At 48.8% G+C, this 25,969-nt stretch overlaps 1 protein-coding gene across 5 annotated transcripts in view; it reads right to left on the reverse strand.

The window, feature by feature from the left end:
- The window catches only part of Myh11 (myosin heavy chain 11), a 104,734-nt gene that overhangs the window by 53,188 nt on the left and 25,577 nt on the right, over positions 1-25,969 (reverse strand). For 3 of the 5 annotated variants that reach the window (XM_074059618.1, XM_074059622.1, XM_074059620.1), the window contains exons 4-6: positions 9,727-9,754; positions 2,851-2,953; positions 1,230-1,250 (exon numbers count right to left, since the gene is read on the reverse strand). In XM_074059618.1, the coding sequence (XP_073915719.1) occupies positions 1,230-1,250; positions 2,851-2,953; positions 9,727-9,754 (152 nt within the window). The remainder of the gene's footprint in view (positions 1-1,229; positions 1,251-2,850; positions 2,954-9,726; positions 9,755-25,969) is intronic. The other 2 variants (XM_074059619.1, XM_074059621.1) reach the window with 1 other exon arrangement.

Here is a 25,969-nt window from a genome sequence, read left to right on the forward strand (position 1 = left end):
CTCTACTCCCCTCCCAGGCTGCAGAGAAGCTGGGATGGCGTCCAGAAGGGGAAACAGGGGCAGAGCCCTCTCCTTCTTCCAGACCAAGGAGGGACAGAAGAGCTGTCCTCAGGGCGGTGCAGGGGACAGGAAGCCACTACTTATTTCTCTGGGTTTTTATACTTATGCCCTCCTTTTTTGCAGCCGGCAGGGCAAGATGGAGCAAAAGCCTCGTCTCCATGGAAACCCCAGCTCCAAGTGGAATCCCTTGACTGTGGACACCGACAAGGAGAACCAAAGGCTTTCCTTGGAATTGCTTCTGTCCAGACAAACTTGGGGGTCCCAAAGATCCACCCCTAAACCCTCCCTTGTCTGGAATTCCAGCAGGTGGATTGCAAAGTCGTCTGGGAAGAGCTTTAAACATGGAGACCTCATTTAATGGATGATGAGACTGCAGCCCAGAGCAGTTAAGTGACTGGATCAAAGTCACACAGCAGTGGAAAAAGCTCAGCAAAAGAGTTTGCTTCTCCCCGATCAACAATACCTAAAATGATTGAGTGCACTCTTTCTAGGGCAAGGAAGACCCCCAAGGGTCTCCTCCAGGCTGGGCCCCACGTGTCAGCCCCCAAGCTCTGCATTAGAGATGAGGTCACATATGCAGAGGTCCACACAGGACCAGATCGTGTCACGTAGCTGGGGCCTTACCGCACCACCAAAGCTAGTGCGTCAGGAGCCCACGACAGTTTCTGAAGCCTCTGGTCAAGCAACCAGCATGCAGAATCACACGCACTGCACACACATGCACGAGGACACACAGGTGTGGGGGACAGGGCTGGGGTTGGAGCGCAGGGACGATGACATGCCACAGCCGGGCTGCCGGCTGACCATCAATCAAGCCAGGAAAGCACTGGGGCCTGGCGGTCCTAAAACGCTCAGCCAGGTGGGGATGGACGTCTTCAGGTCACTGCAGTCAGGGGGACCAATGGTGGGCTTGGGGGAAGGGTACAGGTCCATATTCTGAACTGGGGATTTCAATGGGGGGGGTCTCATGAGTGACTAGCAGACCCCCACACTGCACCCTGGCATGGGTCACTCTTGGGACAATATTTGTCTGCTGGCTTGGGACCTGGGACTCAGGGCCTGACCCGTCCTGCCATCCACTAGGGGACACCGTGGGTGCAAGAGAGCATGCAGGTCTGAGTCCACGCCATGCCTCCCGTCACACCAGGAAAACACTCTCAGTTACTCACGTAGGCAAGAGATGGGCCTTGCTGTCGCCGAACAATTTGGTATGAAACAAACGTCAGTGTTATTTCAGTCTCGTACACCTGCCAGGATCTGTGCTCTCAGCCCACCCCACCCGCCAGAGGCCTGGACTCCCCAGACTCTAGGACAGCAGCTCCTCCCCCTCCATTCTGTGTCCCTTCTGCTCACTGGCCTCCCTGGTCTCCTTTCTTGGAGATCTGCTCAGTGGACTCTAAAACGGTAGCTGATGGGAATTTTTATTTATTTATTTATTTTCAGTATTTGGATTTGAACTCAGAGCCTCCCACTTGCTAGGTAGACACTCTATCACTTGAGCCACTCCTCCAACTCTTTTTTGCTTTAGTTATTTTTCAGACAGTGTCTCGCACTTTTTGCCTTGGCTGGCCTCGAACCCTGATCCTCCTATCTCTGCCTCCTGGTAGCTGGGATTGCAGGTGTGAACCACCACACCCAGCCTGAGATGTGCTTCTAAATGCAGGAAAACAGTGTCCAGCATGTGGTAGCCTTGGTAAAGATGAGTCAGTCTTTTAAGTGTTATTTCTTATTTTTCTGTATAGGAAAAGGCAAGGCAATGAGAGGCTAGCTGTCTTTTTTGCTGTCGCACAAATTTGGGGGCCATTTGTCCCCCTGCATTTATTTGTCTGAGGGAAGAAGGTCCCCAAACTACACCTGCATCTCCCCGACCCCGCTTCATCTCTGGAGGCCTCCGACACCCTGGCCACTGTGCCTGTCCCACTGTCACCTCTGAGGGCCTGAAGCAAGATACAGAACGACATCCCTACCACACTCAGAGCTCTGTTCCACCATAGTCCTGTCCTCCAGCCTTCAGCCAGAGGCTCCGGCAGGACCCGGGGTCAGAGTGCTTGTCCCCTCCCTGGGACAGACGCGCAGAGCACACAGAAGGTCAGGGATGAAGGGCTCGCTTTGGAAACCTGCCCTTCCTTCCCTGCAAGCCCCTCACACTCGGTCACCTGGGGTTGGTCCCAGGGTTACGCTGTGACTTTTCCCCACCTGCCTGGAAGCTCAGTCAGTACCAATGTGGGCCCCGTCCTAGGGACATGTGGCACGCGGTAGGGACTCAGCCAATAGCTGCTGAAGTGCATGGGGCCACAGACCTTGTGCCAAGTGACCCCAACATCCTCACTCCTGGGGGACAGGGATACAAAAGATGAGCAAATCCGAAGTGCATCTCAGACAGCCACTTAGAGGCATGGCTCCTAATCTGGGGGACCACGTCCCACCTGGGGGATGTGACAGCATTTCATATCCTAATAAAGGGGGCAGGTGGCACCAGCATCTAGGGGGCTGAGACCAGGGACCATGGCTAGACGTGTTTCAGGGTGTCCTCATGACAGAGCTGTTGGCCAAATGACAGAAGAGGCACTGCTGAGAAGCCCTGATGTGAGCTGAGAGCCACGGGGGCAGATATGTCCCCAGGGCTGTCAGGGGGGATGTGTTCAGCAGGGCTGAGGGACACCAGATGCAGACCCCACCAAATCCACCACAGAGCGGTCCCCCAGGGCGCCAGGGCACTGCCACCAGACACAGACTGCGTCCTGACCGCGGGCGTGCACCTGGTCAGTCCGGTAAGGCCTGGTCACTCACCGTGATGCTGGTGTCCTTCTTGCCTTTGTGGGACGAGGCCACCACAGCCAGGTACTGGATGACTTTCTTGGTGTTCTCTGTCTTGCCTGCTCCAGACTCTCCTCTGAAAGACAGGGTGACTGTGACCTCGGGAGTGACCACTCAGGTTGCCCCTTGCCTTGTTTTTCCAGGGGAACTGAGTGAGGCAGGAAGATCACCGTCATCACTGCCATCAGGGGAGGGGAGAAACTGAGGCTCTCAGAGGGTGTGACTTGCTGGTAGGGGCTGAGATGGGCCTCAAACCCCAGTAACTAAACCTAAGCAATCGGTGCTTGGGTTTAATACTCAGTCAATTCCTCCAAACAGCATGAGAGAAAGGACACCAGTGAAAAGGAAAACCTGAGTTTTGCTACAAAGGCCAAATTTAGGTCTGTTTGGAAGTGTCTGCTTTTTTTTTTTTGAGGTTGGGGTCTCGCTATGTAACCCAGGATGGGCTTGAGCTTGAAATCCTTCTGCCTCAGCCTCCAGATTGCTGAGATTACAAGCAGACACCACCATGCCTGGCTGGAATTGTCTATGTTTAAGGCAAGAGGTGGCTTTCAAGGAAGACCTTAAGTACCTCTCACAGTACTAGGACCTAAGGTGAAGCTTAGGGGAAAAGGAACAGGTTTTCCTACTGTGGGAAGGTAGATGCAAGCCCCTTCATCCTCTGCATCATATAGCTAGTAATGACCAAAAGGAAAACCTTGGTTGGAGTAATTCCTGCTAAAGTGTACATGACTGACAGGCTCCAATCAGCAGGACACTGTCTTGCTTATCGGAAGTCTCCTCTTAGGAGATAAGGGGTAGATTTTTTAGCATGGTGCCCTTCTTGAGTCACCTCTGGTGACCTCTCTTGGCCACCAGAGATCAACGTGGAGGGGCTACTCCATCCAAGGCCTCCAGAAGTGCCTCTGGCTCCCAAACCTTTCCTCCTCATCTTCTCCTCCTGTTGTTTTGTTTTATTTTTCCTTTGATTGCCTAAACTCATTTTCTGAGCTCGCTTAGTATTTTAAAACATAAAAGAGACTTCTTTTTTAAGTCTGGAAAAGAATTCTTCCACCCTGAGGTCAGTTCAAGGTTCTCTGTACTGAACTGGTGCCACCAAGGGCAGGGCAGCTCTGCATTTCTTCCTAATTAGGAAAAGGAGAAATTAATTTCTCTGCCATGGGCCCCTTGGTAATTTTGCTCAGGGCTAAAAAAGAAAAGAATGAATGAAGCACGTGCCCCAAGTCGCTGGTCAGACCTGTGAGTCTCATGTCCAGAAATCAAGCAGCAGGTGGCCAGGGACACCTACTTTGTGCTGTCCCCTCCCGATAGCCTCTGCCTTCAAATGGCCACAGAATTTCTGCAGCCTCAGAAGCAGTTTGGAGACATTGCCCTACTTTCCTGTAGGGGAAACCAGAGTCTAAAACATTATTCTTTTTACTTTTGAGTGAGAGAATTAACTTTTTTTTTTAGAGTGGGGAGACGCTTTGCTAATTGCTTCACAGGCATAATCGCCTTTATCCTCCTCCTGCCCTGCCTGGAGACAGGACTGATGGCCTCCATGTTTTTACAGAAGAGGATATCTAGCCCAGAGTGGGTAAGCAACTTGCCCTAGGTCACAGAGCGAGGCACGATGAGAATTGAAAGGCAGGTCCGGTTCCTGCCATTAGAACTCTTCACTGCTCCATGATGCAGGCCCAAATCCCAACTTGCTCTCAAAGGCCAGAGGAGGAGGGGAGAAGCAGGAAGAACTCATATTTGTTCAATGTCTGCTCTGTGCTAGATGTGGGGCTCACACATCTCATTTAATCCTCCCGGCCACCTCATGAAGGAATTGATTGCACCAATCATCACCCTGGAGAAACTGAGGATTTGAACTTGGCTCCACTTGACATCAGAGCCCATGCTCTGTCTTTCTACTCTTTTATTCTGATAAATAGGAAAAAGGGAAAGACAGAGGGAAGCCCTGCTGCATTGGAGCTCTTCAGAATACTCTAGGAATCAGGCCAGGCGCTGGTGGCTCACACCTGTAATCCTGGCTGCTTGGGAGACTGAGATCAGAAGGATCAAGGTTTGAGGCCAGCCTGGGCAAAAAGTTAGTGAGACCTCATCTAAACTGACAGCTGGATGCAGTGGCACACGCCTGTCACCCCAAGCTACGTGGGAGGCAGAGATGGAGAGGATCAAGGTCTGAGGCCAGCCCAGGGGAAAAAGTTATCAAGATCCCATCTCAATGGAAAAATGCTGGGCGTGGTAGCTCAGGCCTGTCATCCCGGCTGTGGTGGGAAGATTAAAATATGAGGATTGCAGTCCAGGCTGGCTTGGGCAAAAAGCAAGGCCAAAATAAAAAAAAAGCAATCGCCAAAATAAGCAGAGCACAAAGGGCTGGTGCTGTGGCTCAAGTGGTAGTGTGCCTGCCGAGCAAGCACAAGGCCCTGAGTTCCACCCCCAGTCCCTTGCCTTGACAGACTCTTTGAAAACATAACCAGGATCCATGCACTAAGGCACTCAGTCATTCACATCATAGTATGAATTACTTCACTAGGGCTAATGTCAAAAAATATTCGACATACTTCACCCCAAACTGAAGTAGCTGGGCTCTGATCAGAGGAAGAAGAAAGGGAGAAAATTCTGAAACTGACTCTGTGGGTGGCCCGAGCCTAAGCTCTGACACAGAGCCTAAGATCCCACAGAGGTGGGAGAGCCTTGCTTGCAAATAAATAACCCGCAGAACCCCGATCCTCACCGCCCCGTCTTTCTCCCCACAACCTCCTCCTCGCCCACCTCGCCCCAGCCTCTCCCCCTCCTCCCTTTACAAAGACCCCAGCAGGGAGTGAAACAAAGCCTTGGGGACCTGCCTCTCCCCTGTGGGCTCAGCCACTTCCAAGTTTTCCTGATAAAAATAAATCTCCCCAAGCCTCTGCCAAAAACAGCTGTGCTTGGGCTGCAGGACACAAGAATATCTGTTGCCTGACCCTGACCTCAGGGAGAAGATGCCGTCCTGGTCCCCGGGAACGTGGTGCCCAGCTTTGTCCTCCTGGAGGACCTGACGTGGTCAGATGTGGCCAGGTTCTGTCCCTCGGCCCAGCCCCCCTGGCTGGAAGGAACCCCCGTCCCAATGGCAGCTCCATCCTTCGCCCCCTGCAGAAGGGGCCACATCAGTGCACAGCCTCACAGGGACTGCAGGATGTGGGCCCCTCGTGCTGCCATGGCAAGGCTCTGAATGACTTTTGAGTGACTTCTATGCATTTTCATTTTGCATGATTTTGTCCATTCTGTAATGGGTCCTGGCACCCAGAGTCGAGCCCCATATTCAAATCTGTACCTTCGGTTAAAAAGCCAATGAGTTCTGGATCTCAGAGCTGTTCAGTCCCTGCTCTGCATGTGACATCCTACCTCTACTGCCGGCTGGTGGTGCCCTCTGGCATTTGTGCTGTCCAACTCCTGCACATCCTGCAAAGCCCAGTTAAGCGTGGCCTCTAGTTTGAAGATTATCTCTGGCTCCTTCTGACAGAAGCAATGCCTTCCTCCCCCATAACATCTGAATGGCACAATGGCCTCCCAGGCCAGAAGGTCTGAGTTCAAATCCTTGCTCTGACAGTTACTTGTATGACCTCAGGTAAGTCATTTAACCAACCATCCCGCTGTGTACATATCTATACAATGAGTATAATAAAACCACTTATCTTGCGTGGCTGTTATGAGGATCTAATGAGTGAGTACATGGACAGCAGTCAGCCCCGGGCCTGGTACACAGTGACGCAAGGCTTTCATTACCTTCCTAAAAACAGCTTCTATCCTGGCACTTTTGCATCTTCAAGTTCACACTAGCAGTAAAATCTAGACCTGCCACATTTTCCCACTGCTCACGCCAGGAGTTGACAAACCATTTCTGCAAAGGGCCAGACAGTAACTATGTCAGGCTTTGTGAGCCGTGTAAGTCTCATCACAATGACTTGACCCTGCCACAGAAGTGTGAAAGGAGGTGTGTGAACCAGAGAGCATGTGTGCACTGTTCCAATAAAACTTTATTGACAAAATGCAGACAGGGGCCAGATAGGGCCCACTGGTCAGGGTTTGCCAATCCCTGAATTAAGTCCCTTGTGTTTTCCCATCCCCTTTGAAGTTTATTTATTTATTGGTGGTACTGTTTTCTTTTCTTTTTTTTGCGGGAACTGAGGTTTGAACTCAGGGCTTCATGCTTGCTAGGCAAGTGCTGTATTGCTGGATCTACACCTTCAGCCCCCCTCCCCATCCCTTTTAGAGAAAAGCATAACCTTCCAGAGCCTAGAGGTCCCACTGTCCTCCGATCTCATGTCCCACCACCCTCCTGTCTGTCTGTCTGTCTCTGTCTCTTTTGTGCAAGTGCTGGGCCAGTGCTCTCTACTGAGCTGTGTCTCAGCCTCCACTTCCCTCTTAATTCACTCTGTTGAACTCAGAGTCCATCTTGGCCTCTCCATGTCCCAGATCCTCTACCAGGGCCTCCAACTTGCTTACCTGGATGAGACTCCTGCTACACAAGTCTACAAATGACTCTCGCTCTGGGTCTGCTTCCTGGGCTATATAAACCCCCTGCAGCACATTGTCAGTCCCAACCTGGCTTCTCCTGACCTCTCTTTCCATCAGCTCGTACTTTGCTGTCAACTTGTGGGTCCTCGAGTCCCTTCGGCTGATTGTAACCACAGCCAAAATACCATTTAGTAAGCTATTCATGGTTCTGGGTGGCAGGAGGGATTTTCAAACAAACGTTGGACAGGACGGGGATTTCCTTTATAACCTGGTTGTGTGGACTTGTGGGTCACAGCTCTGTGAAAGCAGCGTGATGTGTCCATCCTCAAAATCCCAGCAGAGGGAGACAGCAGCCAGGTAACTAAATTAGTAATGGGGTCATTTGAGGGCTGGGGTGGGGCTCAAATGGCAGGTGAGAGACCCTGGCTTCCATCCTCAGTATCTCAGGAGAAAAACAAAAGCAGAGATATTATAGCACTTGTTTTGAAGATGGAGGAAGGGACCATAAGCCAAGGGATGCTGGTGGCCTCTAGGAACTGGGGCAGGCAGGGGATAAACACCAGCAAATGGTTTTACTTTGGGAGTCACATATCTAGTAGTGTAGATCACTAGCTAGTTTTTCTTTTGTTGTTTTGCAATGCAGCCCAGGCTAGCCTCCATCTTCACCTCCTGAGTTCAAGGACTACAGCTGTACACAACCATGTCTGGCACTAGCTCTTGATTGTTCATTGTAAAGCATCGAATTTTGAATTCCCACTGTGGAAGATGAGAATTCAGCTACCACTCAGCCACCTCCCTTTCCCTAAGGGCCAATTTGGGACATAAACTCCTCCCTGATGGATCTTCCAGGGTTCCAGAACCCTCTACAGACCCCAAAAAGCAGATGTTCAAGTCCCTTACATAAAATGGCATAGAACCAACATATCCTCCCGTACAGTTTACATTGCCTCTGGAGGACTTGTACTATCTGATACGGTATAAATGCTGTGTGAGTGGTTATACAGTGCATTGATTAGGGAATGATGACAAGGGAGCATCTGTACAGACGCAACTTTTGTCCTAAATATTTCTGATCTGCAAGTGGTTGGATGTGCAGGTGTGAAGCCATGGATAAGGAAGGCTGTCTGTCCTTATTCTGATGAGACAAACACTCCAGGTGTGCATTATGACGCCGGGCACAGTGGCTGACCAGCCCACCCTGATTCCTCCTCCTCCCTACCCTACCTCTGGATTTTCCCAGGACTAACGAAAATCTTGTTCTATTATTTCCCAGTTTTCCATCCCCACCAACCCCAGGCTCATCACAAATTGTCTAAATCTTTTTCCCGTGCCTCTTACAGTCCCAGAGAGTAATCAAGTTCTGGTGCTCCCCTTGTCCCCAGTGAAGAACATGGGAACAGTTACCAGAGTCTTCAGCCAACAGCAGAGATCAGCGCCACGTCTATTGATGGGCAAGACACACATGGCGCGCATTCTCACATCCACGCTCTGCCCCATAGATGCCAGGGCAGTACTCAGCCCGCAGGAGCCCCGCTTCCTCACAGGCCTTCCTGGTCTGTTCAACCTGACAGTCAGCAGGGGCTTAATTTTTTGGAAGGATGGATTGATGGATGGATGCATGGATGCATGGATGCATGGATGCATGGATGGATGGATTCGTGGATAGATGCATGGATGGATGGATTGGTGGATGGATGGATGGATGGATGGATGGATGAATTTAGGATGAATTGGAGGATGGGTAGGATGGAAAGGAGGATGAATGGCTGGGAGAATGGATGGATGAGAGGGAGGACCAATGGAAGGATAGATGGATGGTGACTGGATGGATGATGGATGGGTGGGAGGATGGATGGATGGATGGATAATGAGTTGGAGGGTAGATGGACAGGAGGGGGATAGATGGGAGGGTGAATGGGAGGATGGATGGACAGATGGATGGATGGACCACAATGTACCCATCACCTTCTGAGATCCTCCTCAATCTCATCCACCACCCAGCCCCCATGCCTCGCACCCCTGGATATCCAGCACTTGGCACATAATGGATCTTTATCGCCTGAGCATTTCTTTATAATCTTGGAAGCTTTCTGTAAGGAACATCTTGAGAAGCACTTCTGAAAGACAGAAAGCAGGCTGAAATTTTAAGACCAAAGTGCCACCAGCTCTCATTATGTGTTTAGCTTAGCCTGCCTCTGTGTGACAACACTTATCCCAAGTGTTTCATGACCGTTTACTTTGTGCCAGGACCGGCGAGGCAGTTGGAGCAGTGGATAAACTGAAGACCCCTGCCCTCATGGTCTCTTTCTTTCATTAACTGGCTCTCAACTCCAGCAAGAAGGAAAAAGCAGCTCTACTCACGTGCAGAGAATGGACTGGTCCTCCCGATCTGTGGACAGAAAACAGAGCTGGGGTTAGAAGGAGCTCCGAGCTGAGGGTCTGCACTCAGCCCCTCTTGTGCCCTCCCGCACACTGGTCCCACTGGGATGGTCCAAGGTCCTGATGGCTCATTACCCAGGACATGGGGGCAGGGTCAAGGCCAAAGCCGTGAGGGCAGCTAGAGTCCCGAGGTGGCCCCAGGAAGAGGCTAGAGTTTGACCTACCCAGCCAAGCCTGGACCCACCCTACCCAGAATAGGTTATGGACAGATCAGACTTTGCGTCCACACGGCCGGGGCTCCCATGTGGCCATGTCTGGGCTCTGCGGTCCCAGGCAAATATTCTCAAACTTCTCCATGCCCCGGCTCCCTCATCTGGATATGGTGTCATGGACAGTTCTGTTTTGTGAACACCCAGCACCATTCTCTCTCCCTTGGGGAAGAGCATCTGTGTTCCTCTGGGAGACAGTCCCCATGTCATCCCCGCCATCACACAGAGTCTTGGTAGGGCTCTCCTGGTCCCCAGCAAAGAGGTAAGAATGTGCTCCTGTCTGTAACATTTGAATACTCTGGCCTGAAACTCTGAGCTCAGTCAAGGATGAGGAAGAACAGAAGGTGGACGGAGCCCTGAGGCCCCTGCTTCCTTCCCTCAGAGCCCAAGCAGCCCTGGTTTCTGCCATTTTGGGGGCTGGATCTGAAAGTCCTCAGTGACCAGCTATAAGCTCCTGTCCTCTGTAAGGTACCACAGTTAGTGTTTGTTGCTGGACACCAGAGAAACCTGGTGGATGCAGAGGATGTCAAATGTCAAAGATTAAGTAGATAAGAGCGAGAATTGACAGATGGGATTGCATCAGATTTAAAGGCTTCTGCACATCAAAGGAAGCAATTACCAGAATGAAAGGCAACCACTGAACAGGAAAAAAAAGTCTTTGCAAGTGAATTAATACCCAGAATGTACAAAAGCTCCAAAAATTAAATACCAAAAGAATAAATAATCCAATTAATAAATGGCAAATGATTGAATAGACAGTTCTCAGAAATACACAAGGCAATGTACGACATCCTTAGCCAGAAAGGAAATAAAAATCAAAACGAAACTGCGATTCCACCTTACTCCAGTCAGAACGGCCAGTCAAGAAAACAAGCAACAAATGCTGGTGAAGATGCAGAAAAAGGAACCCTCATACACTGCTGGTGGGAAGGTAAATTAGTGCAACCACTCTCAGTATGGAGGGTCCTCAAAAAACTAAAAATAGTATTAAATATGTAAGGTCTTATCTACGTGGGTTTGATTACAGAAACTAATAAAGTATTCTCTAAATAAAAATAAAAATAAAAAACTAAAAATAGACCTCCCTCTGCTCCTGCTAAACAAATCCTGGGTGCATAGCTAAAGGAATGCAACACAGTAGAGTCACCTGCTCCCCCGTGTCAATTGCAGTGCTATTCACAATAGGCAAACTGTAGAGTCAGCCCAGGTGCTCATCAACTGAAAAGCAGATATAGAAAATGGGGTGCAATAAACAATGGAGTGTTGTCAGCCATAAAGAAGAATAAATGATGTCATCTGCAGGAAAATGGAAGGAACTGGTGATCATTATGTTGAATAAGAAAGGCCAAGACGGGAGGATCAATGGGAGGGAGGATGAATGGATGGATGGATGGATGGATGGATGGATGGGTGGGTGGATGGATGGGGGATGGAAGGATGGATGGATTGGGAATGGGGGATAGATGGGGGAGGGGGGATGGATGGAGGATGTATGGGGGATGGGTAGATGGATGTATGGGGGATGGATGGGTAGGGGATAGATGGATGGGGAATGGGTGGATGGATGGGGGTAGATAGGGGTGGATGTGGGTGAATGGGGAGATGAGTGGCCCAACAACCAGCTCCCTGTGGGAGGAAAAGCTAAGGACACAGCAGTTTGGAAAACTGGCTAAAAACTGGTAACTGGTACAGACACGGTGGATAGAGGGGCTCCCCTCTATGGCCCAGACATCTCCACTCTTCATTCATTTTATTTTTGCCTCTGTGGAATTTGAACTCAGGGCCTCACACTTGCTCTGGCCTATGGGCCACACCTCCAGCCCTTTTGTGCTTCTGTTATTTTTCAGATGGGGTCTCATGTTTTTCCCCGGGGCTGACCTTGATCTATGATCTTCCTCCCTCTGCCTCCTGCATAGCTGGAATTTCAGACATGTACCACCATGCCTGGCCCCACCTCCACTATTTTAAGGAAGGACTTTTAGACTGGCAGATGTGGGCTGTTCCATCTGCCCTGGAGACAGAGGCGAGTTTACCCAGCAACCTGGAGAGGCCTTGCCTGGAGAAGAGAGGGTTATAGGGTCAGAGACTCACAGCTCACCCCCAGAGGGGGAGCAGGCCCTGTGCTGGGGACCCCTGGAGGCCTCTGGCCTGGGATATTCCCATTGGAAACATAAGCGTGCAGAGCTGGTGACAGGCAGAAAGGACTCCATGTGGGTACTGCTGCATGCAGTGTGGGAAACTCTGATGCCCTGAGGCATCCTGGTTCCTCCCCTGAGCTGCAGCAGCTGTGTCTGACTTGAGAGCAAGGTCCTCAGCGGGGCGCCTCCAGGTGTGCACAAGATGCTCTCCTCCCGACCGCCCTCCACATCTTCCCCTCCCCCCAAATATTCTTTTTGTGGATGTGAAAGTCACGTAACACCAATTAATCATCTCAGAGCAGCCACCATGACACACAAGTATTGATTCTACCTAGTTCCAAAACACTTTGTCACCTGTAGATAAAATCTGGTACCCATTAGGCCATCAGTCTCCACTCCTCCCCGATGCTGTCGCCCCTGGCAACCACCAATCTGCTTTCCGGGTCCACCTAGTCTGGATGTTTCTCATAATGGGGGTCACACAACCATACAATGCAGGACCTTTTGTGTCTGGCTTCTTTCGCTTAGCATATTTTTAAGCTTCATCCACATTGTAGCATGGATTAGTATTCATTTCTTTTCACAGCTAAATACTATTCCATTATATGGATGGGCCATATTTTATTTATTCACTCATCTGTTGATGAACATCTGGATGACTCTGGCTATAGTGGGCAGCAATGCTGTGGACTTCCGTGTATAAGTTTTTGCTCGAATACCTGTTTTCAATTCTTTTGGGGAGGCAGTACTGGGGTTTGAACTCAGGGCCTCACACTTGCTAGACAGGTGCCCCACCAACTTGAGCTACTCTGACAGCCCTTTTTGTTTGCGTGTGTGATTTTTTTTTTTTGGAGATCAGATGTCATGAACTATTTGCCTGGGTTGGCTTCCCACTGTGATCCTCCTGATCTCTGCCTCCTGAGTAGCTAGGATTACAGGCGTGAGCCACGGTGTCCATTCTTGAAACATTATTTGGGAGTCAACTTCTCTATGGAACCAGCTCTGAGTCCACACGGCTCCAGAGCTGAGAGGGGATCTTTTCCACTGTACCCCACTTGCAGGGCTGCCATGGACAGTGGTACAAGCTGTCCACTGCATAACTCTAGGAGGAAGTGTCCACATTAGTCACTGTAGACTTGTGTGTTCACTATAACACTTTCCAGTAGATGAAGAAAAGCACCTTGAGAAAGGGATTTTTTTAAGAGTTCTGTAAAGTTGCCACATGGCCTGGTCGTGGCCCTGGCTCCCACAGTCCAAAGGCTCTCTGTTGTAGCAATTAACCTCCCCATGAATATTGTTTAACCTAGCTGCTTCTCAATACTTTGGGGAAAAGTACAGATTATATGGAACTGGTGGTAGCTATTTACCCGTGATAATGGCGGGCGCAGTTTTTCTTTTCAAGATTGGAAAAAAAAATCATGCCATTTTACATTATTCACAATAGCCCCAAAGTGGACACAACCATAATGCCCACTGGTTGATGAATGGATAAAGAAAATGTGGCTCGCTCATGTGGTGAAATATTATTCAGCCATGAAAAGGACTGAAGTACTGATACATCCTACAACATGGATGAGGCTTGAGAACATGATACTAAGAAGCCAGTCACAAAAGGTCACATATCATATGCTTCCATTTATATGAACTGTCCGGAAGAGGCATGACTGTAGAGACGCAAAGCAGTGTCCCAGCAGGACAGGCTGGGAGTGTGGATTGACTACAAATGGGTACAAGATTTCTTTGAGGGATGGTGGAAATATAAAATTAAGTTGCAAGGCTGTGTGTGGAGCTCAGTAGTAGAGCACTTGCCTAGCGTGGATGAGGCCCTGGGTTCAATTCCCTAGCACAGCAAGAAAACAAAAACAAAAGCCACTGCACTGATGGCTTCATGACCTGATAATTCACAAGTAACCAGTGAGTCATATCCTTAAAATTGATCAAGTTACAGTACCTAAATTATGCCAGAAAGACACTTTTTCCAAAACTTCATTTTATGCCTCCTCTGAATCAAGAGCTCTTAAACCCAGAGAGTAATGGATGGATTCTCCGAGGTTCCCACAGTAATTATTATTCCCACAGTAATTAATTGAAGGTCAGGGCTTCACGATGATGCAGGTGTGAAGAGCCACCCTCCACCTGGCAGGTGCTAAGGCAGTGCTGTTGACTCTGCTGTGCACCGCTCTATGTGACAGGGGCTTACAAACTGCTTTTGCTGAAAAGCTCTGCCTCCTTACTTGGGCCCAGAGGGAACTAAAAGCAGGAGGAAAGCTTGGCCTCCCTGCCTTTGTTCTGCACCTGTCCCCTTTGCTCCAAGTCTCTCTCTCCTGCAGTCACCTTGGGTTCCAGAACCAACAGAAATGATCAGTAATATCTTTATAACAAGGGATCAAAACTAGCCCCAAGCAATAGCAGAGCCTCACAGGACAGACGACCCCTCAAATGAGGACCGCTACCTACGATGACGAGGCTGCACCCTGGAGCAGGAGTGATTGTCAAATGGGGACCAGATTGCTCCCCTCAAGTGATGACAGCGAATGACAACTTCTCCAGCCCTCTTCACAGAGCCAGGACTGAGATAAACGACCAACCAGGACAACTTTCCCAGACTGCTTCCTTCTGCACATCTCTCTCCCCAGGCCCCGATTCTTCCTCTATCTAACCTGTAGCTCAGGTCAGCACCCAAAGGTGCTCAAATGCTTACTTTACCTCTTCCAATGTTGGGGTATTACCCAGGGTGGGTAATAAATCTCCTTTCTCTGCCCTCACCACTACTCAGGCTTTTTCATTAGAATATTAGGGTGAGTGCCCGGACCTAATTGTGGAACCCCTGGATTGTGGCCTTTGGGCAAGGATTGTCTGCGTCTCTCTCTCTCTCAAGTCAATGGCAAACGCATATCATATTGCATTATTCAGCAAAAATGAGTGCTAGCCCTACTGTGTGCCAGGCACCGTCAACCCAAAAGTCAACCCTGATCCTTGCTCCTGAGCAGTTCATGATCCAAGGTAGAATTGAGACAGGCAAAGAGTGACCTTAGGCTGAGATCAGCTCCAGTAGGGACACTGTGGATGGAAGTGGCTTTGCTGCTCCCCCAAAGAGACAGGATGTCTTCCTGGCTGTGGTGACAATGGAGGTGTACAGGACACTGGGGGAGGGGACAGGGCAGAGCATCTCTGGCCAGGATCTGAGCCCCAGGTACTCAGAGTAGAAAGGACACAGCACACCATATGGACATTAGCAGGACTCAGCCTAGGGCCCTGGGACACCTCACCCCCATCCCTACACAGCCTCCTCCCCACCTGGGGTTCTGGCCTTGGATGTACGGGTCCAGGGTGTGACACAGGGAGACAGAGGGCCAGGAGGCACCACCAGGACCTTTGGGAGGTGGCCAGCTCCCTGAAGACTGGCTCTTTGGGCCGATCCCAAGCAGGGCTCTGGCTGGAGCTGGAGTCTGGCAGGCCAACCATAAAAGGAGAAAACCCAGCTGGGGCTGAGCACGGCTTTGCTCACAGCTGCTGTCCCTTCTCCTCCTGCCCGGTGCTGTGGGAGTCAGAAACAGGGTGGTGGCGGGGGGAGCAAGTCCGTATCCCTGCAGGGTCACTGACACCCCAGGCTGATGAGGACAGAAGAGGACAGCCCCTACTGTGCAGACAAAGTGGCTCGTTACCTAACACACCACCAAGATAGATGTCAGATGGTTCCAGACCACAATGAGGTGAACATGAATGTGTCCAATGTGTGGATCTCACCAGGGGGCCCGGGACAGCTGATGGCTAACTCCTGTTGAACCTTTCCTGTCCAGGACACTGCCCAAATTACCCCTCATGAAACCTAGAGAAGGCCCTCTTATCTTCTTGGCACAAACAAGGAGACTGAGGTACAGAAAAGCAGCACTTGGCAGAGCTGGAATTCAAACTCAGCTCTGGAGTACTCCACTCCCCACTCTGAAGGCTGGGCCCTTTTCTTTTCCCTGCAGACTCAGGTAGAAAAAGTGACTCTGTGATCTTGCACCAGGCCTCAAGAGTCACTCTTGACACCCACAGGAAGCCCTGGCAGCTTGAAAGTGGACAGGCCACCTGAGGGATGTAGGGCACAAGAAGACCAAAATCTTCCAGTGGCCTCTTGGGCCTCAGCTCCAGCCTCCCACCTTCTCCTTCTTTCCCTCCAGCCCCACAGCCTCATGGGAGCTACACAACTACCTCTTAAATTCACCTGTCCTCCCCAGGAGGACAGCCTGAGCTCTCTCCATAGCATTTTTGTGACATGATTTGGTTAACAGTCCCCTGTTAGACCATGCTGAGAGGGTCAGGGGACTTTTAGGTGCACCCCTGGGGATCACAGCAGCTCCTCAATCAGCCCTGTAGGGTGCACCAGGGGATGGCAGCAGGGGGCACAGGGGACAGGTTCCTTCTGAGACTGAGGCTGAGGCTAAGAGGACATACACGTGTATATTCAATGACTATCACCCAAAGTCACTCTTTTAGCAAGTCTGCTCCTTTAACTCAGCATTTACTATTTATTTAAAAAACAATCTGGTGGGCATGCTGATACATGCCTGTAATCCCAGTACTTGGGAGGGTGAGGCAGGAGGATCGAGAGTTTGAGGACAGCCTGGGCTACATAGTGAGACCCTGACCCTGCCTCAAAATACTGGAAAAAGAAAAAAAAAAAACAGTAATCCTCCTGTGCTCTGTCTTGTCCTTATAAGACACCATGGCACCAAGGAATGTGACCTTTCCATCCTAAATCACCACTCTGGTCCGAACATGTATATCCTTTCAAAATTCACAAGGTAAATCTAGTCACTAAAGTGGGACCTTTGGAAGGTGAATAGATCATGGGGATGGAGCCCTCAAGAATGGGATTAGTGCCTTCATCAAAGAGACCCCAAGGACTGTGGTATGGCTCAAAGTGTTAAGAGAGTCTGCCTAGCAAGCGTGAGGCCCTGAGTTCAATTCCCAGTACCACCAAAATAACTAACAACTAACTAACTAACTAACTAAAAGAAAATAAAACCAAAGAGACCTCAGAGAGCTAGCTAGTCCCTTCCGTGATATGAGGATGTGGCTAGAAGGTACCATCTGTGAGGGCCAGGCCCCCAGCAGAATCTAACCTTGGACTTCAGCCTCCAGAACTGTGAGCAATAAATTTCCATTGTTTGTAAGTCACTCAGTGTATGGTAATAGGTTTTAGCAGTCTGTGTGGATAAGTGCTAACCAGCTAGTCCCAGTGTCACAACAAAGACTCAGCCAGCCAATCAGCCAGAGCACACTGCCCTTCACTTCCACCCAGTGCCATGGATGCAAAATCTCTTGGTGCCAGAGAGGTGCCTGGCATCACTGCACCCTTCTTGGAGATGTGTTTGCAGCAAAATGGCTTGGAGTTCCTGGACAAGCCACTTTTCCTTGCCAGGAAGAACAGATAAAATCCCAGACCTTTCAAGGGCATGGAAATGACTTAATAAAAATGAATACAGAAAGAGCTTGCAGTTACCCACAACCCATCTTAGAGCTTAACAACTGCTATTTGTGTCATCTTTATTATCATGGCATTCCATCATATAAAATAATGACCCAGAGCAATGTCTACAGACAGTGTGGTTCTGAACTGGGAGAACAGGATACAGGGCCAAGTTCAACCCTTCTTTTTACAAGGCTCTGGTGGTCTGCAGCTTTGTGTTTGGGTCTCCCTCAGATGCTCAAGTCGACATCTGGGGAGTGTGGTTCAGTGGTAGGGCACTTGCCTAGCACCACACACACAAAAGATCTGTATGTCAAAATTTTCTCCCCCAAGGTGTTGGAGCTAGGAACTAGGACCTTTGGGAGGTGGTGAGGTCACAGATGGGATTAGTATCCTTATGAGAGCATGGTCTGTCCTCTTGCCGCCTGAGGACACAGCAGGAAGGCACCTGATATGAACCACGCCCTCACCAGGCACCAGGTGTTCAGGGAACTTGTTATTGGTCTTCAGCCTCCAGAACTGTGGAAAGTAATTTCTAATATTTGTAAGTGGCCCAGACTATGGCAATTTGTCATAGCAGCCTGAAGTGATGAAGACCTAAGTGCTAGGGTGGTCCCTTAACTTAGGGGTCTTCAGTTTCTCTTCTGTTAAGTAAAGCAATAGTGTCACACTGTTGACTACACTGCTTCAGAGGGAAGAGGAAATGTCCATAAAGGCAGTAGGAGGTGGTGTTTTCAGATTTGACTCTCAGTTCTGGCAGTAAACACTTGGTGTTAGGCGGTTGCCATGAGAGCACTGCAGAGCACTGGTGAAAGCCCGGTGGCATGGGATTTACCAAGCAGTGAACCCAGGACCCGGCAGCACCCTTCCTCTCTCTGCCTCATTTATGGAGCAGTTCCCCTCCCACTCCCCCTGCCAACCAAGCACACGATGGAGTGTGGGAACCCCAGGCTTATCTTAAACCCAGCTGGCTGGTCCCTTTTCATCCCCTGAGAGTGGATGGCTTGCTGTTAATGAGGTGAAGACAAGACACTTGTGACACAGGGCCAACTAGACTAATCCTGAGGGCCGCTCAGCAGGGCCCAGTGACATCTTATCTGCCTTTCATGCCTGCCCTGCGCCCTGGAGGGGAGGGGATAGTTGGTCTGAAGGGTCAGTGGGGAAGGCCCTGGGTGCCTCGTGTAACTCACTGAACTCAACTTTACCCTCCCAGTCTCTGGGCTTTCTTCACCCAGAGATGTAAGAAGCCAGACCTGTGGGGCAAAGGGTCTTCCATGGGACAAGGGATCACACAGTACCCCAGTACCACTGGTGGACCAGACAAGGCTAAGGCATCAGATAAACCAAGTTCAAATCCACTCTCACACTTATCTGACCTTCAGCAAATTCTCCACTGTTCTGGGTCCCAGTCTCCCTAGTTATAAAATGGAGAAAATAACAGCGCCTGGCTGTAGTGTTGACCACCCAGTAGGTCACATGAGCATGACAGGGTGTCACAGACAAAGGAAGAATTTACTACTTGCTATTTCACCAAAGCCACCAATGCAAACATTATGAAAAAAATAAAAGCTTTGTTGGCCTTCCTTTCTTTGATAATTCAAAGCTGTTTTGACTTTGGTGGCATATGTGAGCACCATGATAGCTTGGGAACTTAAAGGTCCTAATGTAAGCCTTCCCCCATCCTAGATTTCCTACCCATTTTTCTAGATGAATTGAGAATATTCCTATAGAACCCTGAGCATATAGGAAGTATATAATGGTCCATCTTTGGGCTGGGAGTGTAACTCCCAATGGAGTTAACTCAATGGAAGGGTTAAAAATAAAATTGAAGTAATTTCCCAGAAACAGCATTTTTTAAAAAAGAAAGATGAAAATTATGGGGTCAGCCCAGTAGCTTCATTATGGAAATAAGATGACTTTTGGAAAAACCAATCAGAGAACATAGTGAGAAATAAAACATCAAGGAAATACCTCCTTAAAACAGGAGTTGACAAATTAAGAAGGGCCACTAAGACTCCAGAAAAATAAGTGGAAACAGATCTAGAGCAAGTCCCATCACTATGAACAGGGAGACGAAGAAGTCTAAATGCTTCCAGAGGAGAAAAAATTAAAACTGGTTGCTCTCAAAGGGTCAAGAATCACACTGGGAGCTGGGCACTGGTAGCTCACACCTGTAATCCTAGCGACTCAGGAGGCAGAGATCAGGAGGATGGGGATTCGAAGCCAGCCCAGATAAATAGTTCTTGAGATCCTATCTCAAAAAACCCTTCACTAAAATAGGACTGGTAGAGTGGCTCAAGGTGAAGGCCCTTGAATCACACTGGGTTTTATCTCCTCAAAAATGAAACTAAACCTAGAAGGCAACACAGTAATGCCTTGAAAATGCTGAAAGAAAATTGTTTCTCAGCTAACACCTTAAACTCAGCTAAACTATCTGTTAAACATTGGAGAGGCATTGGATCTTTTGGATATGGAAGATCTCCACACGTCAGGACCACATAACCCTTTCTTGAAAGGCTACTGGAGAAGGTGCCGAGTTAAGAAGGAGGGTAAACAGAGGAAGAGGGGAGACAAGGAAACTAGGAAACAAGGATCCACCATGAAAGATGAAGAGGATGACAAGAAAGATCCCAGATGATGGTGACCAGTCCGAGAGAGGGGCAGGGCAGGGCAGAAGGCTCCCGGAGAGATCATCTTCAAGGAAGGAATGTCAGTATGTAACCTCAATACATTTCTGGACATAGGGAGAGGGGAGGAACATATTTAGAAGGAGAATGAGGGACAGAATTAGTGGTTAAGTACATGGAAACCAGGCTGAAGTGAGGGAAAAAAAAAAAAGGCAACTGCTAACTCCAGGGAAAAGAGTAAGTCATATGGAAAAAGAAAAGTAATCGTAAGATAGTGCAGAGTTCACCATGGTATGACATTTGCATAACCACAATGATGTAACTCTCCATAACAGTTATATAGTCATACTAATGTAAACTCTGAAAATGAGGGGTCATCAAGATGAAGATAAACTCTATTGGGAGTCTATGAGATGGGGCTTGTGGAGTGAATGAGTGAAATCCTTGTCTCTCTCAGTGATGCCTAAAAATGAAAACATTTTAGGATAGCAGCAATTTAATCAAGTCATTTAGAGGTACAAAGGCAAACACCCCCAAATCAGTGATAGAAGTTGGTACTGCTTGCATCTGGAGAAGCAGTAGAGGAGGGCTGTTTTTCTTAACAATCTTTGAGGAAATATTTGACTCTAAGCCATTGGCACACTTACTTTTAGTGAAAACAAAAGAACTAATTTCTTTAAGAAGGGAACAAGGAGTGCCTGTGTGTGCTGACATGGGACATTCTCGCGAAGTAGAGAACCGTGCACCTGGGAGACTACCATGGCACGCAACTCACTAACTTTTGCCTGTGCTGGCCTTGAACTCATAGTCCTTCTATCTCCAATGCCCAAGCAGCTCAGATTACAGGCCTGAGTCACTGCATCTGTCAAAGACACATTTCTAAAGATGTTTATTTCTCTTGCTCTCTCTCCCCAAGGGGCTTGGCTTCCTTTCTAGATGAGGAGTCATGAACCATGTCTTACAAAGTCCTTTCTCTACACCTGCCTTCCCTGAGCAGCAAAAGATTGAGCCAGGAGCTCAGAGCTGCCACCACAGTCATCATCAGCCCCTCAGGCTGCTTTGCTGCACACATACCACACCCGTTCTTACCAGCTGGAAGGCCATCCCAGTCAGGTTAGTAAACCATCCTTTAAGGCCTGTGGAGGTGCACTGTCTCTGGACAACCCATCCCACCCATTTATCACTCAGGCCAGTTTTTCTTTAAAGCACTCTAATAGTTCTTCATGCATTCATTCAGAAACACTGACTGAGCAGCTAGTAGGCGTCAGGCACCGTACACGTAGTGGAGCTACAAGGGTGGACACGGAGACAAGAATGCAGCTCATGGGTCTTGGGGAGCCTCTGGGTACTTGGGGACTTGGGTCACGGGGACATGGTGTCATGTTTCTTTCTATATTCAGTGTGTGTGTGTGAGATCCATCCATCCCAACTCTATCTTTGTGCACCCTGTCCTGATCCACAAGGGACAGAAGGAGGTAGTCACAGCTGCTGGTTTCACCTCTCCGACAAGACAGTAAGTGCAGTGTGGATCCTGGCTGGGTGACATGACATAAATGAGTCACACTCATCAGCAGAGTCACAGCCTGGCCCACACCTTCCTCTACAGAACTACATTCCCGAAGGGTGTTGGCAGCTCACGCCTGTAATCCTAGCTACTTGGGAGGCGGAGATCAGGAGGATCGTGGTTCAAGGTCACCTGGAGCAAATAGCTTGTGAGAGCCCCATCTCCAAAATAACCAGAGCAAAATGGACTGAAGGTGTGCCTCAGGTGCTAGAGTGACTGCTTTGCAAGTGTGAAGTCCTGAGTTCAAACCCCAGTCCTACCAAAACAAAACACGAAGAAAGAACAAAAGTGGATGAACAGAATTCTTCCCAAGCTTATCTTTTCCTCCGTGATATTTTCTTTTGAGGGTCTTTTTTTTACGTTTCCACTCTTAGTGGTTCACCTGGAAGCAGCAGGCCGTGCCTGAAGGAATGAACACAACAGCTGACCATCTAAATGCTCTCTGTGGACATGTGCCCCATGTGGATATGTCATCTTCCACTGAAACGTGGACATGCCCCCTGACCACTGCGAGGCAATTTTTGGAGAGCAGACCACACACTTTTGTGTTTCCACATAGAGAACAGGAGAACAGTCTTTTTGGTGGGGAGATCTCCCTGATCTCTGCTCCTGAATAGCTAGGATTACAGGCACGGCCACCTGTGCCCAGCAACACAGAAGTCTTTGTCATTGAGTAGAACCTTGCCCCACGGTTAGGAGCTTTGGAGGGAAGCAGACGTCATCAGAAACCCAAAATAATCCTCAATCAGTGGTCCACATGGGACTGCAGACCTCAACAAAACCTGTCTGCTCCACACCATGGCTGCCCCATTCAGCTGTTCCCCTGCTGCCAGCTGGGTGCCACAATCCACCATCACGATCCAAGCACAGCTGAGTGGCAGCTGTGTCAAATAAGGTGTGGAGTGCACCAGATCAATGGCCTTAGAAAAGCCATGAAAAAAAGAGGTCACTTCCCAAGAGACTCACAGAGCCATTGTGGATGAGATAACAGGGATCTGGAGACCATGCTCACCAGCAAAACAGCAAACGTCACCTATGGAAAACGGTCACCCATTTTCCGTGAATAAATCAGCAAGAGCCATCCTCAGTAGCCATGGGGCAGGGGTCAAGCATGACACAAAGAGTATCATACTTTGCTCTGACACAATTAAATTAACCCATGGACCCTTCATCATTTTATGCTCCATCCAGGAATTGTTTTTGCAATTGCAACCAAATTCCCAATATACTAGAAAAATGAGAAACACCTGCTTTCACAATTTGCAGGGTCCTTCCTTCCTTCCTTTCTTTCTTCCTTCCTTCCTTTCCTCCCTCCCATCTTCCCCTTCCTCCCCTTCCTTTCTATTCCTTCCCTTCCTTTCATCCTTCCTTCTTTGCAGCACTGGGATTTGAACTCAGGGCCTCACCCTTGCTAGCAGGTCCTCCACCACTTGAGCCATGCCTCCAATCCACAAGGTCATTTTCCAATCTAGTCAAACCTCGTCTGAACCTTGTCCCTGTGCCCCCCTCACCATCTACAGTGAAACTCTGGTCCCTCTTTTAGGTCCTCTTTTTCTGGAATTAATTATTTTCTGATAGTCAAAACGTCCATTTCTTGCCACTCAACTCAATCAGTGGAAGAAAAGTTGCATAGCAAAACGTCACCAGTGGTGATCTTCTAGTGACAGAAAGGTAGGTGCTGGTATGCTCCCTTTTGCTTAAATATGCTGAGATTTTTCTAGAATGTAATATTACAGATGCTGTAAAGTTACATATATATAAATATTCAGAACACTGCAGCAATGCTTGCTTATCTGTTATTCCCACATTCCTCTCTGATAATTGAATTTTATTTCGTTCTGGCATTAAGAGAAATGTGCTTAGTGGGAACTCCCTCTGCTCCAGAAAAGACCCAAACCAATCATGAATGTCTCAGTCCTTTTTGCTAGGTTTACCAAGGTCCTTCCTAAGAGAGAGAGAGAGAGAGAGAGAGAGAGAGAGAGAGAGAGAGAAGGAGAGAGAGAGGGAGAGGAAGAACAAGGAGAAGGAGCAAGAGAAGAGGAAGAAGAAGGAGGAAGAAGAGAGAAGAACAGGAGAGGAAGAGACCCTAACCCTCTGTTTCTTACAGATACTATCACATGAAAATGTGCTGGCTGGATATGTGCAGCCATCTTGTGACCATGAGGGAGAGGCCGAGAAAATCCCAAAGCTTGCTTGTGAGTCACTGAATTAAATAACTCTGAGATCAACAGCCTCTAGGCTTCCTGTTATGAGAGGTAATGAACTTCTATTGTTTAATCCACTTTAGTTAGTTATGTTACTTCCAACCTTAATCGAGCTAAATGACACCAGAACGTTCTGACGCTCTGCTTCCTAAAGATATGTGTGAACCACTTAAAAAATATCCTTCACTTGGGGAGGCCACAGGTACAATTCCACAAAAGACATGTGGCCATCTGCAGGCCCCTTTATGACCAGATAGCATCTCCAGGTCCATTCTGCAGCACTCCCCCTGCTGGTCGTTGGAGGAATTGCAGGCCCATGTCTGGTGTGGTCCAGCCAGTACTGTGGACTCAGTAACTTGGAGCACTTCTCCCCGAGTCCCTCCTGCCCTCGGGGATTTCCAGCACAGAGATCCTCTCGATTTCCAACTCAGATCACTGCCTTCCCACGTGCTGCAAAGGGGGTGAGTCCCCTCGAGGACCCATCACTCTCTCCTGGCCTGCTGCACCTGTTCCTACCGCGGGTTAAATGCCACCCCCCATGGGTCCTGGGTTCCGTTTAATGGGTCGAATATCTTTCTCTGAAAAGCTTCAGATCTTGGATTTTTTCAGAGCTTGGAATACTTGCATAGACATGAGGTTTCCTGAGGGTGAGACCCAAGTGTAAGTACGAAATTTATCTGTTTCATACACACCTGATCTGCACAATCTGAAGGCAATTTTATAGAATTGCTTAAGCAATTTTGTGCATGAGCCCCAGTCTCGTGGTGTGCAGTTTTCCACTCATGGCGTCGTGTGGGCGATCAGAACATTTCGGAGCACTGTGGATTTGGGGCTTAGGTTAGGGACGTGCAATCTGTAATAGCTGGCACTTAAGTGAGATTTATTTTTAACCAAGTACCAGGAACTGGGTTTGTTCTTATTGTTACTGCTTTTTTTTTTTTTTTTTGGTGAGACTGAAGTTTGAACTCAGGACTTTGTGCTCGCAAAGCAGGTGCTCTACCACTTGAGCCACACCTCCAGTCCATTTTGCTCTGGTTATTTTGGAGATGGGGTCTTGTGAACTATTTGCTTGGACTGGCCTTGAACCAAAGTCCTCCTGGTTTCAGCCTCCCAAGTAGCTAGGATTACTTACAGGTGTGAGCCACTGGCACCTGGCTCCTAGGTACTGTTCTAAGTACTTTAGATTCAATCCTTCATTTAATCCTCATTTTGGCCCTACAAGGTAGGAAGAACACGGTTAATATTAGACTTCTTCATAGGAGAGGAAACAGAGGTCCAGAGAGGTTAAGTAGCTTATCCAAGGTCACACAGCAAGTGACTGGCAGAGCTGGAATTTGAACACAGGTACTCCATTAGAAAATTCATGCACTAACTGCTGGGTTTTGCTTAGTCTGAAGAGGTCTGAAGAGAGGAGGAAGATTTAAAAAAATATATGAAGTAAATAATGTAAGGATGCCGTTTGTATGAAGTTTAAGAACAAGCAAAACTAATTGGTTGTGACAGAAATTAGAATAACAGTGACTTTGGCAGGAGAGGGGTGTTTGGAAGAGGTATTGACTGGGGAGAGACATGGGGAACGTTCTAGAAATGTCTCCCATCTGGTCTGGATGGCGATTATACACTGCACAGTATAAGCAGAACGCTTTCAGTTAGCAGGGTTTACCCGCCCACCGTATGTGTCATCGGGCTGCGGGAGGGGCTCAACTGGAGAGCACCTGCCTAGCAAGCTCGAGGCCCTGAGTTCAAATCCCAGTGCCCTCCCCTCAAAAAATTATATTGATATATCAGTAACACAGCTTGAGCATCCCTCGTCTGAAAATCCAAAATCTGAAACCCTTTGAACTCCAACATGACACCAAAGTTTCATTCTGTGAAACTTTCTCTCATGTATAGAGTTTATTGTTTGTTTTTTGTGAGACAGTGTCTTGTGATGTAGCCCAGGCTGGCCTTGAACTCACAATCCTC

The sequence above is a fragment of the Castor canadensis genome, chromosome 17 (genome assembly GCF_047511655.1).
Source record: "Castor canadensis chromosome 17, mCasCan1.hap1v2, whole genome shotgun sequence".
Classification (NCBI taxonomy): domain Eukaryota; kingdom Metazoa; phylum Chordata; class Mammalia; order Rodentia; family Castoridae; genus Castor; species Castor canadensis.